A 16,402-nucleotide genomic window follows, 5' to 3' on the forward strand; every position below is an offset into this window, starting at 1 on the left:
GACACAATGGGCGTAGCAAGGCCATGTGAGATGCAAGGTCAAGAGATTGACTGTGAATATGGGTTGGGGAGTTTATATGGAGGGAAAAATTAAGGGGAGTTAGGAGGACAGTGAAATTGGAGGGAAAGATTAAGGGGAGTTAGGAGGACAGTGAAATCAGAGGAGAAAGAGAGCATGAAGAATTGAGATGGAGGTTGAAATCACCATGGATGAGAAATTGCTCAGTGCAGAAGCTGAGGGAGAAACACAGTGATGATATCTCAGTGACAAACTTCACCCCACTAAAACCCATATATGTCAACCTAACAAACTCAGAAACAATGACAAAGGATTCAAAAAATCTGGTACAGCCCCAAATAAGTTGAAAAACCAAAAGATGATATTCAACTGAAAAACAATCTGAATAAAAGCCTATGACTGAGGGGAGAGTTCCCACCTCCAATCTACAGAGGTGACATTGCAGTCCATTAGTGTTGAAAGTGGTCTGAAGAAGAGGAGCAAGACCTGTCCATTGCATTCATCATTGAACTTGGCTAGGGTCAGGGGTGCAAGGGATTAGAGGCCAGTTACACTGATCTGTGTCAGCAAAGGCCTACCAGGACCGCCCCCTCCCCCCACCCCAGATGCTGCTAGCATCAAATGCGATGGGTGGATTATTATTAACATGCTATTCTAATTACTTCACATATAAAGTTGAGCTTTGGTTCTTAGGATGCCTGGGTGCATTTATAGAAGCTGCCTTTTGTCATCAGTGTGAATAAAGAATGTTTGGAGAGTGTTTGTAACAATACATAATCTACCTCCACATATTCATACATGCATGAAAATTATACTTTTCAAACCTTCTTCAGGGAAGCAGAATTGCACAGCAACATGGCTCCTCCAAGGCAGCAATACACTAAATTCATCTGATTAAAATTCTCTCCATTGGCACTAATCAAAAATACAAAGGTTTGCGTACAAAAGCCAGAACATTTTCCAGATATTAAAATAAGATGCCATCATGTATTGGCACCTCTCATGTGATACATTTTTCTTTTGTTGCATGTTCTTGTGCTTAGCACATAAAACAATTTGTAGCTGTAAGTAGGACAAATGCTGCTTGTTGAATTTAACTCAATGGATCACTTGTAATTAACTTTCCAAGGACATTAAAAAGCATATTTGGCATCAAGCATACATGCATTTTATAGTAATACTTTGTAAATCTTGTGCAAATAATGCTATTGAGTTATCACCCTTGTAATAACACTCGGGCTTTTTTGCATTCTGCAGTCACCAACTGCATTATAACAAAAGTGCTGCATGACAGGTTTGATTACATTTTGAGCACAGTAAAGCCCTTCAGTTCTACAAATCACTTAACTATTCTTGCCAAACAAACCAGTTGCATTTTAAGATTGCTTTACAGGATCCTATCAGTGCCACAGGGACATGGTCACTCTCTAATAAGGTCTGCAGTACATATCTAAGATGCGGTTGGATTTGTCCCAGTACTCTAAGAATCCTATAAGATTTTAACAGATATCCTGTTAGGCATTTATGTTAAGGATACACCATTATTCTGACAAGCATCACTTAAGCTGAATGACGTTGTCCGATTGTTGATGAGTTTGTCAACTATTTACTTAACACAAAACAGTGCTAGTACATTGTGCTTCTACCTACCTACATTACAACAGTGACTACACTTCAAAATTACTTTATTGACAGTAACATACTTTGGAACATTTGTCATGGAGAGTCCATATTTTGTGCTAAAACTTGGGATCTATATTTTTAAAAGCTAAAAAAAATTAACACACATTGAGACATCTGGAGATAGCTGAACTTTATGGATGCTTTTTTAAAAAAAAGCATAGTCAACAAGAGGTTCCTGGTTTTGACCAGTAAACAAATACTGGAAACCAGGTAATTTCAAGGAAACCAGCAGGGCATTTGGCCTAAGAGCTACTCTTTGTTGTGACAAGAGAGAATTTATGATTGCCATGGGACTTGCTTGGAAAGTTTCAGTTTCATTTTTGAACTTTAAGAGCCAGTGGGTTTGGATAAAGCAGGCAATTGGAATTTGAGATGGATCTGCCAGGAGATCAGAAAAAGAACCAGACAAGTATTACCTCTTTGTAAAGAATCCTTGCTCTTGAAAAGCAAAAGCTTATATGAAGTGATACTGTTGCCTCCTGCATTTTTGAAGAAACCCTGAATATTTGCAGAAATCTTGCATCTTTAAAAGGACTTTTGCATCGAATGTGAGAATTGACACCTGTTGCTACACCCCTGATGGAAGACCTATGTGAAGCCTTCTACAGTTGAATTTCTTTGAACGTCTACCCAATAGAGACTGTTTATCAACCTCGCCTGGAAAAGACTTTGAGTGACATCTAACTATTCGACTTTGGGACACTTCATCAAACCAAAGAACGTCCTTCCAGTTCAGCGAAATCTAAGTTTTTTTAAAAATCCCTTTTATTCCTTTGAAACAGCTGTAAACAAAGATCCCTTTTTTCCTGGTTAACCAGTTTTTGGATGTATGTGCATGTGCGTGAGGGCTAGGATACTAATATGGGACTTTAATATTTTGATTCGTGTATATATTTACTTCCTTATTGGTTAAGACCTGGTTTTACAATAAACAGATAATTTTGTTGTTTATTAAAGAAACCTGCTTGTTGTGCTTTATTCTGGGGGCAAATAGAGTATCTAATTGGCTGTTTTGGTTTCTGGGGAAAATTTATTGCTATGCTGTGACCTGTGGAGAAGTGGGACTGAATTAAAAGTATAGTCCTCCCGCCTCGGTCATAATACATTACCCGAGGTCATGAAAGGTGTTATATAAATGCAAGCAAGTCTTTTTTTATGACATCACTTTCCTATAGTGTATGCTCCACCCTCTTATTGCTTCCTTACTGGATACATGGCAACTTTGTCATGGGGTCCTGGGAACTCAACCACAATGCTCTGCATATTATCTCTTCTTCACATATCCAGAAACAACAATATACAATGCACTATGAAGTGTAAGCATGGAGGTCTAAAATGTTCACTGTCCGTGGGCATCAGTGAACATTACAAATGCTTCAGGAGACAAACGCTCTTCAATTAGATTTCCCTTTCATTGCTTACTGTTTCCTACCTCTCCCACTCGAAACCCACCTCAAAATATTGTAATTAGCTGTCTCTAAAAAATGTGGCAGGATAAGTGTCATTATTGTTGTTGGGTGAAAATTCCCACCCCACCACACTTCTACTGGACTCACTGCCAAAGCAGAAGATCTCACCTGGCCTATGTCAATTAGTAAAGGTTAAAAATAATTAGAAGATTGCAAAAAAAAATCAACTTCACAAGGTACTTCAGAATAGCATTTTGCAAAAACAACCTGAAATCAGAAAGATTCGTCAGCACATTTGTTCACAGTATGAATTTGAAGCAAATAAACCGCCATGAAGAACAGGGGAGTGCCAGCAAGTAATGATGAAGGCTAATGTCGAAAACAATTGAATACAACTAAAAAGATACAAAATGTAGCATCAACCTGCATGCTTCTGCAGCAGAGCAGATTCGAAATACACAAATCACATTTCATTTCCTGCTTTTCAAGACAGAAACCACAGAATTAAACATATCCCATGGATTTCTCTCAAGGTAAACCCTCAACTGCTGATGCAGAAGCAAAATTTGTTTCTTATAGATATTGCTCAAGGTGCACAATTCAAATTTTAATACAATTTTATTCCAGCTGATTAGAATTATTACCACCCTCTCACCCTACCAAATACATTTTCAATAACTAATCATGCAATGACAGCTCAAAGTTACAATATCACTGTTCCTTTCTCCAAGAACAATTATCAGAGAATACTATGAACAGAAAAGATATGGGACATCGTTTAACAGATGAATTTACCATATCTTGATGCTTGGAATAATATTCCAGCAACTAATGCAAACAAGCAGGAATTTTTTTTGACAGAACCACTGTATTGTGTATTTTTCCTGGACAACCAACATATTCAATTCAAAAGCATAATCATACTTACATGATATGCCTCAATAATCATGGAACCGCCATGTACCACCATTGACACTTGTAGTAATTCAGTGGCATGGACCAATGCAGGGACATTTCTAAATGGCACTGGAACAGGAACTGTAAACTATTAATAATCCCTGCACAGATATCAAAACTAGTAACTGTAGCAGTGCATGTCATAACACAAAGAAATAGATAGTAGTATGGTACCAGCACCATTTTTACAGTCTTCGCAATATAGTTCAAGTTTCAACTGGGATTATCTTTATGGAACTACATGTCAGTTGAAAATTTCCCTGCTCATATGAAAATTTTCCAAAAACTGAATTATCTGCGATCTGTTGTATATAACAGAAATTGACCCTGAGGCCAGATTGTAGCAATTGTAACTCAAAAATCAAAAGAACATATAGAGATTCTGTACTCTGAAGTGTTTCCATTTCTTCCTTCCATGTCTCTCTGTTTCTTCCTATATTACACCAGTGACTACACTTCAATTGGCTGTAAAGCACTTTGTGACGTCTGGTGGTTGTGAAAGGCACTATATAAATGCAAGTCTTTCTCTTTTTGCCATTACAGTGACTATTCTACAGCTGTAAGGATTGCACCTGAATAACTGCAGCCCTATGCTGCAGCTTACAACCATTTCAACTGGCTCTCAAGCAACAAGAACAAAGAACAAAGAACAGTACAGCACAGGAACAGGCCATTCGGCCCGCCAAGCCTGTGCCGATCTTGATTCCTGCCTAAACTAAAACCTTCTGCACTAAAGCTGTGAATGTGATTCAACTCTCCCAGTTCCTAATTACTGCCACAAAGCTGAGTCACGATAATTGGCGTAGATTTTTCTGGCAAACTAAGGGTGAATTTGATGTGCACATCATTATTAATGTGTAGATTGTCCAGTAACTTGTAGCGAGGTAGAGATATCTCATGAAGTGGGGATTGCCACAAGTTGCTGAATGATTTTTGTACTGCTGGTGTTAGCCTCAAGAAAATGGCAGCTCTCTTTTAATCTCCCTGTAAGTTACAAGAAATTGCTACATTTGCACATTAATTATGCAATTTTTTTCAAAATCCACGACTGTGATATTTGCATATGCATGGATGGAAATCTGATTGCATGGCAGGCAACTTGTGCACATAGCTATGTTCGCTGAGAACTTTAGGGAATGAGATCTTTCCAGTGCGGAGCAGGTAGACAGTAGAACTCTGTGTTGCCCTTTTAATGGCCCAAGAACCTGCATTCATATCATACTTTTAAAAAATTCATTCATGGGATGTGGGCGTCGCTGGTCAGGCCAGAATGTATTACCCATCCCTAATTGCCCTTGAGAAGGTGGTGGTGAGCTGCCTTCTTGAACCGCTGCAGTCCATGTGGGGTAGGTACACCCACAGTGCTGTTAGGAAGGGAGTTCCAGGATTTTGACCCAGTGACAGTGAAGGAACAGCGATATAGTTCTAAGTCAGGATGGTGTGTGACTTGGAGGGGAACTTGCAGGTGGTGGTGTTCCCATGCATCTGCTGCCCTTGTCCTTCTAGTTGGTAGAGGTCGCGGGTTTGGAAGGTGCTGTCTAAGCACCAACAATATGACTGAGGCAGTATTTCACCCATTATAGATCATGAAATTTGCACTGTTTTGATTTAGTGTATTTATAAATGCCAGGAATATTCTTCCAAGCAAAGATTAACTGCAGTTTACTGTATTTTTCCAAAAGGATCCTGGTTTTTGGGAAACTAATTTCATCCAAAGTGCCAAGCTGCTGGTGTTAATAAGATGGTACTATGAATTGTCACCAACCATTCAATACAGAATTAGATTCTATAAATGTCATCAGTGGGTAACAACAGAAACAAGTAATGTTTTATGTTGTTATTGTTCCAGGTATAGTCTCAAAGGGCCATAAGTATTTCTCTCCATTAGACAAACTGCTGATATTGTATAGCTTGAGGGTCACCGCGCTGCAAGCATGGGGCAAGGTGAGAAGGCAGACCTCCATGAACTGCCACAGCCAGTACATGGGTTGAACCTATACTGCTAGTATTTTTCGGCGCCCAGGCAAGCGCCATGGAGAGGTCATTCCATAGTTGCCTCACAGCGACTGAAACAACACGGAAGGCAGCAGTTACGGGTTATAAGTCCAGCTAAATTGGCGTAGAGATTGGGCGCCACGGGTTGCCTTTGCAACAAATTTTTCAGCAGCACCTGTGGAAGAGCCTGTCACTCTAGAATTGGCCTTTATAGCCACTCCAGGCGCTGCTCCACACACCACTGACCACCTCCAGGCGCTTACCCATTGTCTCTCGAGATAAGGAGGCCAAAGAGAGAAGAAGAGATGCTAGCTGTGTAACAAACTGAGCTAACTGACCAGCCAATGTAATGACACCTTTAAATTGGCTAAAATTATGAATGGTTTTGCTGGAACAAGTATGGAGAAGCTGTTTCACCTGGCAAGTGGGTAAGTAACAAAAGACCATAGATTTAAAATAATTGGCAAAGAACTGGAAGGGCAATGAAGAGAATTTTTTTTATGCAGAGGGTGAAATAAACTACTTGCAAGGATGGTGGAATCAAATTCTACAAGAACTTTTTTATTCGTTAATGGGACATGGGCATCGCTGGCTAGGCCAGCATTTATTGCCCATCGCTAATTGCCCTTGACAAGGTAGTGGTGAGCTGCCTTCTTGAACCGCTGCAGTCCATGTGGGTAGGTACACCCACAGTGCTATTATGAAGAGAGTTCCAGGATTTTGACCCAGCGACAGTGAGGGAACGGCGATATAGTTCCAAGTCAGGATGGTGTGTGGCTTGGAGGGGAACTTGCAGGTGGTGGTATTCCATGAATCTGCTGCCCTTATCCTTCTAGCTGGTAGAGGTCACAGGTTTGGAAGGTGCTGTCTAAGGAGCCTTGGTGTATTGCATCTTGTAGATGGTACACATTGTTGCCACTGTGCATCGGTGGTGCAGAGAGTGAATGTTTGTGAATGGGGTGCCAATCAAGTGGGCTGCTTTGTCCTAGATGGTGTCGAGCTTCTTGAGTGATGTTGGAGCTGCACCCATCCAGGCAAGTGGAGAGTCTTCCATCACACTCCTGACTTGTGCCTTGTAGATGGTGGACAGGCTTTGGGGAGTCATGAGGTGAGTTACTCGCCGCAGGATTCCTAGCCTGTGACCTGCTGTTGTAATCATGTTATTTAAATGGATACTCCAGTTCAATTTCTGGTCAATAGTAACCTCCAGTATCTTATAATGGGTGATTCAGTGATTATAATGCTTTGATTGTCAAGGGCAGATGGTTAGATTCTCTCTTGTTTGAGATAGTGTTGTGAAAGTGATACTTCCTTTGTTAAAAATATTTTTAAAGAATTTATAGTTAAGCTGAATAAATGTTTTTTAATCAAGAGGGCACAGAAAAAATAATTTGGCAACAGTGTTGCTGGTTGTCATATGACTCAGTTTGACGATAGGCAGAAATCCTAGTAATAGGTTGGGGATGCTTTGGTGTAGTGGTAATGTCGCTACCTTAATAATCCTAGAGCTCTAGCTAATGCCCTGGAGATAGAGGGTTAAATCCCACTGTGGCAGATTGCGAAATTTGAATTCAGTTAATAAATTTGGAGCTTTCAAAGCTAGTCTGATGGTAATCATGAAGCCATTGTCAATTGTTGTAAAAACCCATCTGATTTACTAATGTCATTCAGTGAAGGGAAATCTGCCTACATGTGACTCCAGACCCACAGCAATGTGGTTAACATTTAAATGGCCTAGCAAGCCACTCTGTTCAAGGGCAGTTAGGGATGGGCAACAAATGCTGGCTGAGTCATTGATGCCCACATCCCTCTTGATGAAAAAACATTTATTCAGTTTAACTATAAATTCCTTTAAAAATATTTTTAACAAAGAAAGAATCATGTTCATAACACTATCTTAAACAAGAGAGAATCTAACCATCTCTCCTTGATAGTCAATGGCATTATGATCACTGAATCACCCAATATCAAGATACTGGGGGGTTACAATTCACCAGAAACTGGGGTATCCATATAAATACCATGGCTACAACAGCAGGTCACAGGCTAGGAATCCTGCAGCAAATAACTCACCTCCTGACTCCCCAAAGCCTGCCCACCATCTACAAGGCACAAGTCAGGCGTGTGATGGAATACTCTCCACTTGCCTGGATGGGTGCAGAGAAGTCACAAGCATTCCTTTGATCGGACAAGACCAGCAGCAGCAGAGCACACCTGGGAGGACAGCAAACTGACAAGCTTTTTGGTTGTGTGTCAGTGTGGTTTTACCTTCTGGAGTGAGATAAAGTCAAGTCTGCTGCAGAAGAAGGAGAGAATTCCAAGGAAGAACAGAAGACTAAATCCCAGCTCGTTTTCCAGCAATTCCCCAAAAGACTCTGAGAAGTCCTTTGTGTCAGTTCATCTTATTTCCTGTATTTGAAGAAAGCCCGCTAAAAATAATTCTCAACGCCACGTGAAAAGAACTGTTCTAAAGATCTCGGTGGCCTGTCAATGTGTGCTCAAAGGTTGGACTGTGTGCCAGTTTTGGTGCAGCGTGTCACATCTGTTGTTTTCTTCAGGGGTGGGCAAGTGATCTGCCTGGGTGTTTTTTTGTCTGTAACAGAATAATGATCCAAAAATCCCCTTTTAATTTTTTTCGGTTAACTGGTGTACATAGATGTGTGTGTGCGTGGGTGTGAGATGCTAAGGTAAAAAAGAGGGGACTTTAAAATCTAATGTTGGGACCTCACAAATTTTAATCTGTGTGTTTATGTTTTACTTCATTACTAGATAAGACTTGTTTATACTAAACTGATAATTTTGTTGTTCAGTAAAGAAACCTCGTTAGTGTGTTCTATTCCGAGAAACATAGAGTATATGATTGACTGTATTGATAAGTGGAAAAATGTAAAATAATATGTTGTGACCTGTGCAGAAGTGGGACTGAATTAACAGTGCACATCTCCTGCCTCGGTCATAACAATGGTCATTGCCTGGTACTTGTGTGGCATAAATGTTACTTGCCACTTACCAGCCCAAGCCTTGGTATTGTCCAGGTCTTGCTGCATTTCTACATGGACTGCTTCAGTATCTGAGGAAGTCATGTACGATGCTGAACATTGTGAAATTATAAGCAAACATCCCCACTTCTGACCTTATAATTGAAGGAAAGTCATTGATGAAGCAGCTGGAGACATTTGTGCATTGGATACTACCCTGAGGAACTCCTGAAGTGATGTTCTGGAGCTCAGATGATTGACCTCCAACAACCACATCCATCTTCCTTTGCACTAGATATGACTCCAATCAGCAGAGAGTTTTCCACCGATTCCCACTGACTCCAGTTTTGCTCGGGCTCCTTGATGCCATACTCGGTCAAATGCTGCCTTGATATCAAAGGCTGTCATTTTCACCTCACCTTTGGAGTTCAGCTCTTTTGTCCATGTTTGACCCAAGGGTGTAATGAAGTCAGGAGCTGAGAGGCCCTGGCGGATACCAAACTGAGCCTCAGTGAGCAGGTTATTGCTGAACATGTGCCAATTGATAGTACTGTCGACGACACCTTCCATCACTTTACTAATGATCGGAGTAGACTGATGGGGCGGTAATTGACCAGGTTGGACTTGTCCTGCTTTTTGTGCAGAGGACATACCTGGGCAATTTTCCACATTGCCGGGTAGATGACAGTGTTGGAGCTGTACTGGAACAGCTTGGCTAGGGACGCAGAAAGTTCTGGAGGACAGGTCTTCAGTACTATTGCCGGAAAGTCATCAGTGCAAAACATAAGTCTGAAGCATTTGCAACAATCTTCAGCCAGAAGTGCCAAGTTGATGATCCATCTTGGCCTCCGCCTGAAGTCCCCAGCATCACAGATGCCAGACTTCAGCCAATTCGATTCATGCCATGTGATATTAAGAAACGACTGAAGGCACTGGATACTGCAAAGGCTATGGACCCTGACAATATTCTGGCAATAGTACTGAAGACCTGTGCTCCAGAACTTGCCGCATCCCTAGCCAAGCTGTTCCAGTACAGCTACAATATTGGCATCTACCCTGCAACGTGGAAAATTGCCCAGGTATGTCCTCTGCACAAAATCCAGGACAAGTCCAACTCGGCCAATTACCGCCCCATCAGTCTACTCTCAATCATCAGTAAAGTGAAGGAAGGTATCATCAATAGTGCCATCAAGAGGCACCTGCTTAGCAATAACTTGCTCAGTGATGTTCAGTTTGGGTTCTTCCAGGGCCTCTCAGCTCCTGACTTCATTACACCCTTGGGTCAAACATGGACAAAAGAGCTGAACTCCAAAGGTGAGGTGAAAATGACAGCCCTTAATATTAAGGCAGCATTTGGCCAAGTATGTCATCAAGGAGCCTGAGCAAAACTGGAGTCAATAGAAATCAGGGGGACAACTCTCTGCTGGTTGGAGTCATAATTAGTACAAAGGAAGATGGTTGTGGTTGTTGGAGGTCAATCATCTGAGCTCCAGGACATCACTGCAGGAGTTCCTCAGGGTATTGTCCAAGGCCCAACCATCTGCAGCTGCTTCATCAATGACCTTCCTTCAGTCATAAGACCAGATGTGGGGATGTTCGCTGATGATTGCACAATGTTCATCACCATTCGTGACTCCTCAGATACTGAAGCAGTCCGTGTAGAAATGCAGCATGACCTGGACAATATCCAGGCTTGGGCTGATAAGTGGCAAGTAACATTCGCGCCACACAAGTGCCAGGCAATGACCATATCCAACAAGAGAGAATCAAACCATCTCACCTTGGCATTCAATGGCATTACCATCACTGAATCCACTACCATCAACATCCTAGGAGCTACCATTGACCAGAAACTGAACTGGAGTAGCCATATAAATACCGTAGCTACAAGAGCAGGTCAGAGGCTAGGAATCCTGCGGCACATAACTCACCTCCTGACTCCCCAAAGCCTGTCTACTATCTACAAGGCACAAGTCAGGAGTGTAATGGAATACTCTCCACTTGCCTGGATGGGTGCAGCTCCAACAACACTCAAGAAGCTCGACACCATCCAGGACAAAGCAGCCCACTTGATTGGCACACCATCCACAAACATTCACACTCTCCACCACTGTGGCAGCAGTGTGTACCATCTACAAGATGAACTGCAGCAATGCGCCAAGGCTCCTTAGACAGCACCTTCCAAACCCGTGGCCTCTACCAACTAGAAGGGCAAGGGCAGCAAACACATGGGAACACTACCACCTGCAAGTTCCCGTCCAAGTCACACACCATCCTGACTTGGAACTATATTGCCGTTCCTTCACTGTCGCTGGGTCAAAATCCTGGAACTCCCTTCCTAAAGCACTGTGGGTGTACCTACCTCCCATGGACTGCAGCAGTTCAAGAAGGCAGCTCACCACCACCTTCTCAAGGGCAATTAGGGGTGGGTAATAAATGCTGGCCTAGCCAGCGATGCTTACATCCCATGAATGAATTTTTAAAAAATGTGGTCAGAGCCAATAGCCTTTGCCAGTGTCTTCAGTCATTTCTTGATATCAAGTGGAGTGAATTGAATTGGCTGAAAGCTGGCATCTGTGATGCTGGGGACATCAGGAGGAGGCCGAGATGGATCATCAACTTGGCACTTCTGGCTGAAGATTGTAGCAAATGCTTCAGCCTTATGTTATGCACTGATGTGCTGGGCTCCCCCATCATTGAGGATGGGGATATTTGTGGAGCCACTTCCTCCAGTTAGTTGCTTAATTGTCCACCACCATTCACGACTGGATGTGGCAGGACTGCAGAGCTTAGATCTAATCCGTTGGCTGTGGGATCACTTAGCCCTGTCTATCGCATGCTGCTTCTGCTGTTTGGCATGCAAGTAGTCCTGTGGTGTAGCTTCACCAGGCTGACACCTCATTTTGAGGTATGCCCGGTGCTGCTGCTGGCATGCCCTCCTGCACTCGTCATTGAACTTTCAAAAGGCACTTGCTCATGTATTTGAAGAGAACTAATTTGCAGGGTGTGGGGAAATAGGTGGGATGTGGAATTAAATTGGACAGCTCTTTCAATGAGACAGCACAGGCACAACCAGTCAAATGGCCCACTTCTGTGCTGCAAGATTTTATGGACCCAATTTAAGCCCATTCAAAACCATCCACCTGCAAAGAGTTAAAATTGGGTCCTATGATTCTATGAACTGCTGTGGATAGTGGCCATGGGCTGTTAATACTTTGGGCAGAGAATTGCTCTGGCAACTGTGTGTAGTGCTATTGGAAATGGGTTCATAACTAATGTGTTTATGACATCACCAAGACACAGCAGCCAGGGGAATTCTTCCCCTATTAGCAATAGAATTAAAACCCATCTGCTTTACTGCTTAGATGAAATAACATTGATAAAAATAATGTCTACCCACAGATTCTGTAGTTTTTGCTGAAGGGTGTCCCGACAAAATAGTTCCTTGGACTGTGTGGTTCACTTATTTTTCAGGAACCTCCTACATGAAAGAGATGAGTGGAAAGAACATTTTATTACCAAAAGGCATGAAGGCTGGTCTGCTAATTCTCACATTAGTGATGTTTTTATTCCGTTGTTCTATGCCTTAAATTTTGTATCTCCTGCTCCTTCAGAGATATTCCGAGTTTGGATTTGATATTCTGCTTTTAATGAAGCGTCGATCATGAAAAACATAAGGAACATTAAATTAACAGAAGTGCAAGGGGCGGCAGTTGTTAGCACCGCAGCCTCACAGCTCCAGTGACCCGGGTTCAATTCTGGGTACTGCCAGTGTGGAGTTTGCAAGTTCTCCCTGTGTCTGCGTGGGTTTTCTCTGGGTGCTCCGGTTTCCTCCCACAGCCAAAAGACTTGCAGGTTGGTAGGTAAATTGGCCATTATAAATTGCCCCTAGTATAGGTAGGTGGTAGGGAAATATAGGGACAGGTGGGGATGTGGTAGGAATATGGGATTAGTGTAGGATTAGTATAAATGGGTGGTTGATGGTCGGCCCAGACTCGGTGGGCCGAAGGGCCTGTTTTAGTGCTGTATCTCTAAAACTAAAACTGAAGTATGCACAGCAGTTAACAGTTGCAAACATCCGCTCCAAAAAGGGAGGGGAGACGAAGTTTTTTTTTCTATCTCTACACCATACACCACAAATCATACAACTTGACCCATTCCAAATGCAAATGAATAGGTAGGGTGTAGTGTAATCTTGCCGTTTCGGCTGATTGCAGCATTTAAAAGCTTTTTTATTAAAAGAAAACTTCCATTTTTGCTCAATAACCCGAAGAATAGGGTGTCGCTTCAGCATACGCTGGCTTCAATCCTAGTTGTGAATCTGTCGTCTCAGTTAACCCAAACCGAATGGTAAGTCTGCTATTGAAGCAGCTGTTCTACCATACCAACATGTTTTTCATTGCTGACTCAAAGTAACTATTTCAGCAAGGAGAATTTCATAATTATCTCATTTCTATGTACCCGTCTCTCGTCTTGTATGAGCCATGCCAAAAGAACGCACTTGCTATCAGTTAACCTTTGCATTTATGATTCGTAAACGATCGACTAGCACAATGTTTAATACTGTAGATAATATTTAACGATAGTTTATTAAACTTAAAAAAAAAGCTTAAGTACATTTGGAAGGGCTGTAAAGTTTTCACCAGCAGTTTATGACCCGTTGGGTAAGGATCAGCTAAGCTGCCTTTCAGTCCGCCCTGACTCTGTCTGCCACGATTAAAGAAGATCAAACTTAACGGGGTTTACACGTTCATCCAAAGAACAAGACTTGAACCAAATATGAAGGTCAGTAACTAGCGCGGTGTAATTACCTCGCAGTACGAAACGCTGCTTAATATAATAGCCATTACGACTCTAGTCAGATGCGAAGTTTTAGCTGTAGTGTTTTTAGTTCAAGTTAGATTCATCTCACAGAAATTACAAAAGTGGTGGGTTCACTTTCTGCAAACCTGAATTCCATTTTAATTCTATTAGTTTTGCGGAGTTTTGAGATTTGAACTCTTGATGTGGAATGAAGGAGTGTAGTTTTGTTACGAGGCTCCCAATATCTTGTCTTCTCCCATGGATCCTTTGTATTTCAGACCATTCTAAAAGCGTTGTTGGGGGTCATTGCAACTGCTGTCGTTATCATCGTGATAGTGGTTCCCATTGCAGTTGTGGTCTCAAACAGTAAGTGCACTTAAAGTTGTTTAGATGTTATAGCATGCCATTCATGATGTTTTCTGTACTTATTTGTAGATGGCTTGATTATTCTATGAACCAACAGAAATTGATGGAAAAACACAAGATTGCAAAGAGCTCACTTAGTCTGCTCCCATTATGTCAATCTAATGTGTTACAGTGCATTGAACCTGCAGAGGTTGTCAATGCTCCTTTAGACACATCCTTGGGAAATATTGACTGATACCTGTAGCTCAGATGCTTTCATCCCATATGGTGTGCTTCACTGGGGAGAGGACGTCACTGCAGTGTGAATTCTATTTGCAAATAGAAGGATCCAGTGCTTAGAGTCATGGAGTCATAACGGGCCAGAAGAAGGCCATCCGGTTCATCAAGTCCATCCTTAATGTCATCTTTAATATTGCCACTTATTCCTACCAAATGTGACTAATTTTTTGAAGTCTCATATTTTAGATCCCAAATATTTTGTTATGAATAATCTTACGGTTATAATACTAGTACTCTTTATTGCTCCAGTTGTATATGACATTTTCAGGCACATGCCACATGCTGTCATTTCCTTGTTATTGATGGCCTACCACACTTCGAAGAATATAAATAGGATGCCTTTCAAACTCTAGATCATAATTATAATTCCAGGATTGGGATTGTTTATTGATTGATTTTAAACCACCCTGCTTGTGAAAAAAAATGTTATAAATAAACTGACTTTTCCATAACAATTAAAACAGCTACTTCTGAATGGAAAAAAAATTATAACAATTATAGAATGATACAGCACAGAAGGAAGTAATTTGGCCTATTGTGCCTGTGCTGGTTCTTTGGCAGAGATATCCAATTAGTTCCACTCCCCTGTTTCTTCCCCTTCAAGTATTTATCCAATTCCCTTTTGAAAATTCCTATTGCATTTTCTTCCAACATCCTCTCAGGCAGTGCGTTCCAGATCACAACAATTTGCTGCAAGAAAATTTTTCCTCATGTCGCCTTTGGCTGTTTTACCAGTCACCTTAAATATGTGTCCTTTGGTTACCTGCCCCTCTGCCACTGGAAATGCTATCAAAACCATTCATGATTTTGAACACCTCTATCAAATATCCTCTTAAACTTCTATGCTCTAAGGAGAACAGCTCCAGCTTCTCCAGTCTCACCACATAACTGAAGTCTCTCATCCCTGGTGTCACTCTAGCAAATCTTTTCTGCTGCCTCTCTAAGATCTCATCACTCTTTTTAAAGTGTAGTGCCCAGAATTGAACACAATCTTCCAGTCAAAGCTTAACCAGTGCTTTATAAAGGCTTAGCGTAACCTCCTGGCTTTTGTATACAATGCCTCTATTAATAAAGCCAAGGATCACGTATGCTTTTTTTAAACAACTTTTACAACTTGTCCTGCCACCTTCAAAGATTGGTGTACATAAGCTCCAGGTTTCTCTGTTCTTCCACCCCCTTTAAAATTGTACCATTTTGTTTATATTGCCTCTCTTTATTTGTCCTACCAAAATGTTTCACTTCACATTTCTCTGCATTAACTTACATCTGGCATGGGTCTGCCCATTTTACAAGCTGTCTATGTGCTCCTGAAGTCTGTTACCATCCTCCTTATTGTTTAATACATTTCTGAGTTTCATGTCATCTGCAAACTTTGACATTATGCCCAGTATACCAAAGTCCGGGTCATTAATATATATCAAAAAGAGCAGGGTCCTAATTCATTGCAAAAAAATCCATAATTATTTCATAATGATACTCGAACAAAAATAGTCATAGAGAGATACAGCACGGAAACAGGCCCTTCGGCCCACCAAGTCTGTGCCGACCAACAACCACCCATTTATACTAATCCTACATTAATCCCATATTCCCTACCACATCCTCACCTTCCCTCAATTCTCCTACCACGTACCTACACTAGGGGCAATTTACAAAGGCCAATTAACCTATCAACCTGCAAGTCTTTGGCTGTGGGAGGAAACCAGAGCACCCAGTGGAAACCTACGCAGACACAGGGAGAACTTGCAAACTCCGCACAGGCAGTACCCAGAACCAAACCCGGGTCGCTGGAGCTGTGAGGCTGTGGTGCTAACCACGGCACCACTCAAAAGAATTTTTTGCCTTTCCACTATCTGCATTCCACTTCTTTTAGCGACCTGGGATGCAAGACATCAGACCAGGTGACTGATCTGC

At 41.7% G+C, this 16,402-nt stretch overlaps 1 protein-coding gene across 3 annotated transcripts in view; it reads left to right on the forward strand.

Moving 5' to 3' along the window:
- The first annotated feature begins 13,182 nt into the window (after positions 1-13,182).
- Positions 13,183-16,402, forward strand: part of fap (fibroblast activation protein, alpha) — a 141,557-nt gene continuing 138,337 nt past the window's right edge. For 2 of the 3 annotated variants that reach the window (XM_068035239.1, XM_068035241.1), the window contains exons 1-2: positions 13,183-13,825; positions 14,122-14,209. In XM_068035239.1, coding sequence (XP_067891340.1) covers positions 13,820-13,825; positions 14,122-14,209 — 94 coding nt within the window. In that variant the 5' untranslated portion in view covers positions 13,183-13,819. The remainder of the gene's footprint in view (positions 13,826-14,121; positions 14,210-16,402) is intronic. The other variant, XM_068035240.1, reaches the window with a different exon arrangement.

The sequence above is a fragment of the Heterodontus francisci genome, chromosome 7 (genome assembly GCF_036365525.1).
Source record: "Heterodontus francisci isolate sHetFra1 chromosome 7, sHetFra1.hap1, whole genome shotgun sequence".
NCBI classification, from domain to species: Eukaryota; Metazoa; Chordata; class Chondrichthyes; order Heterodontiformes; family Heterodontidae; genus Heterodontus; species Heterodontus francisci.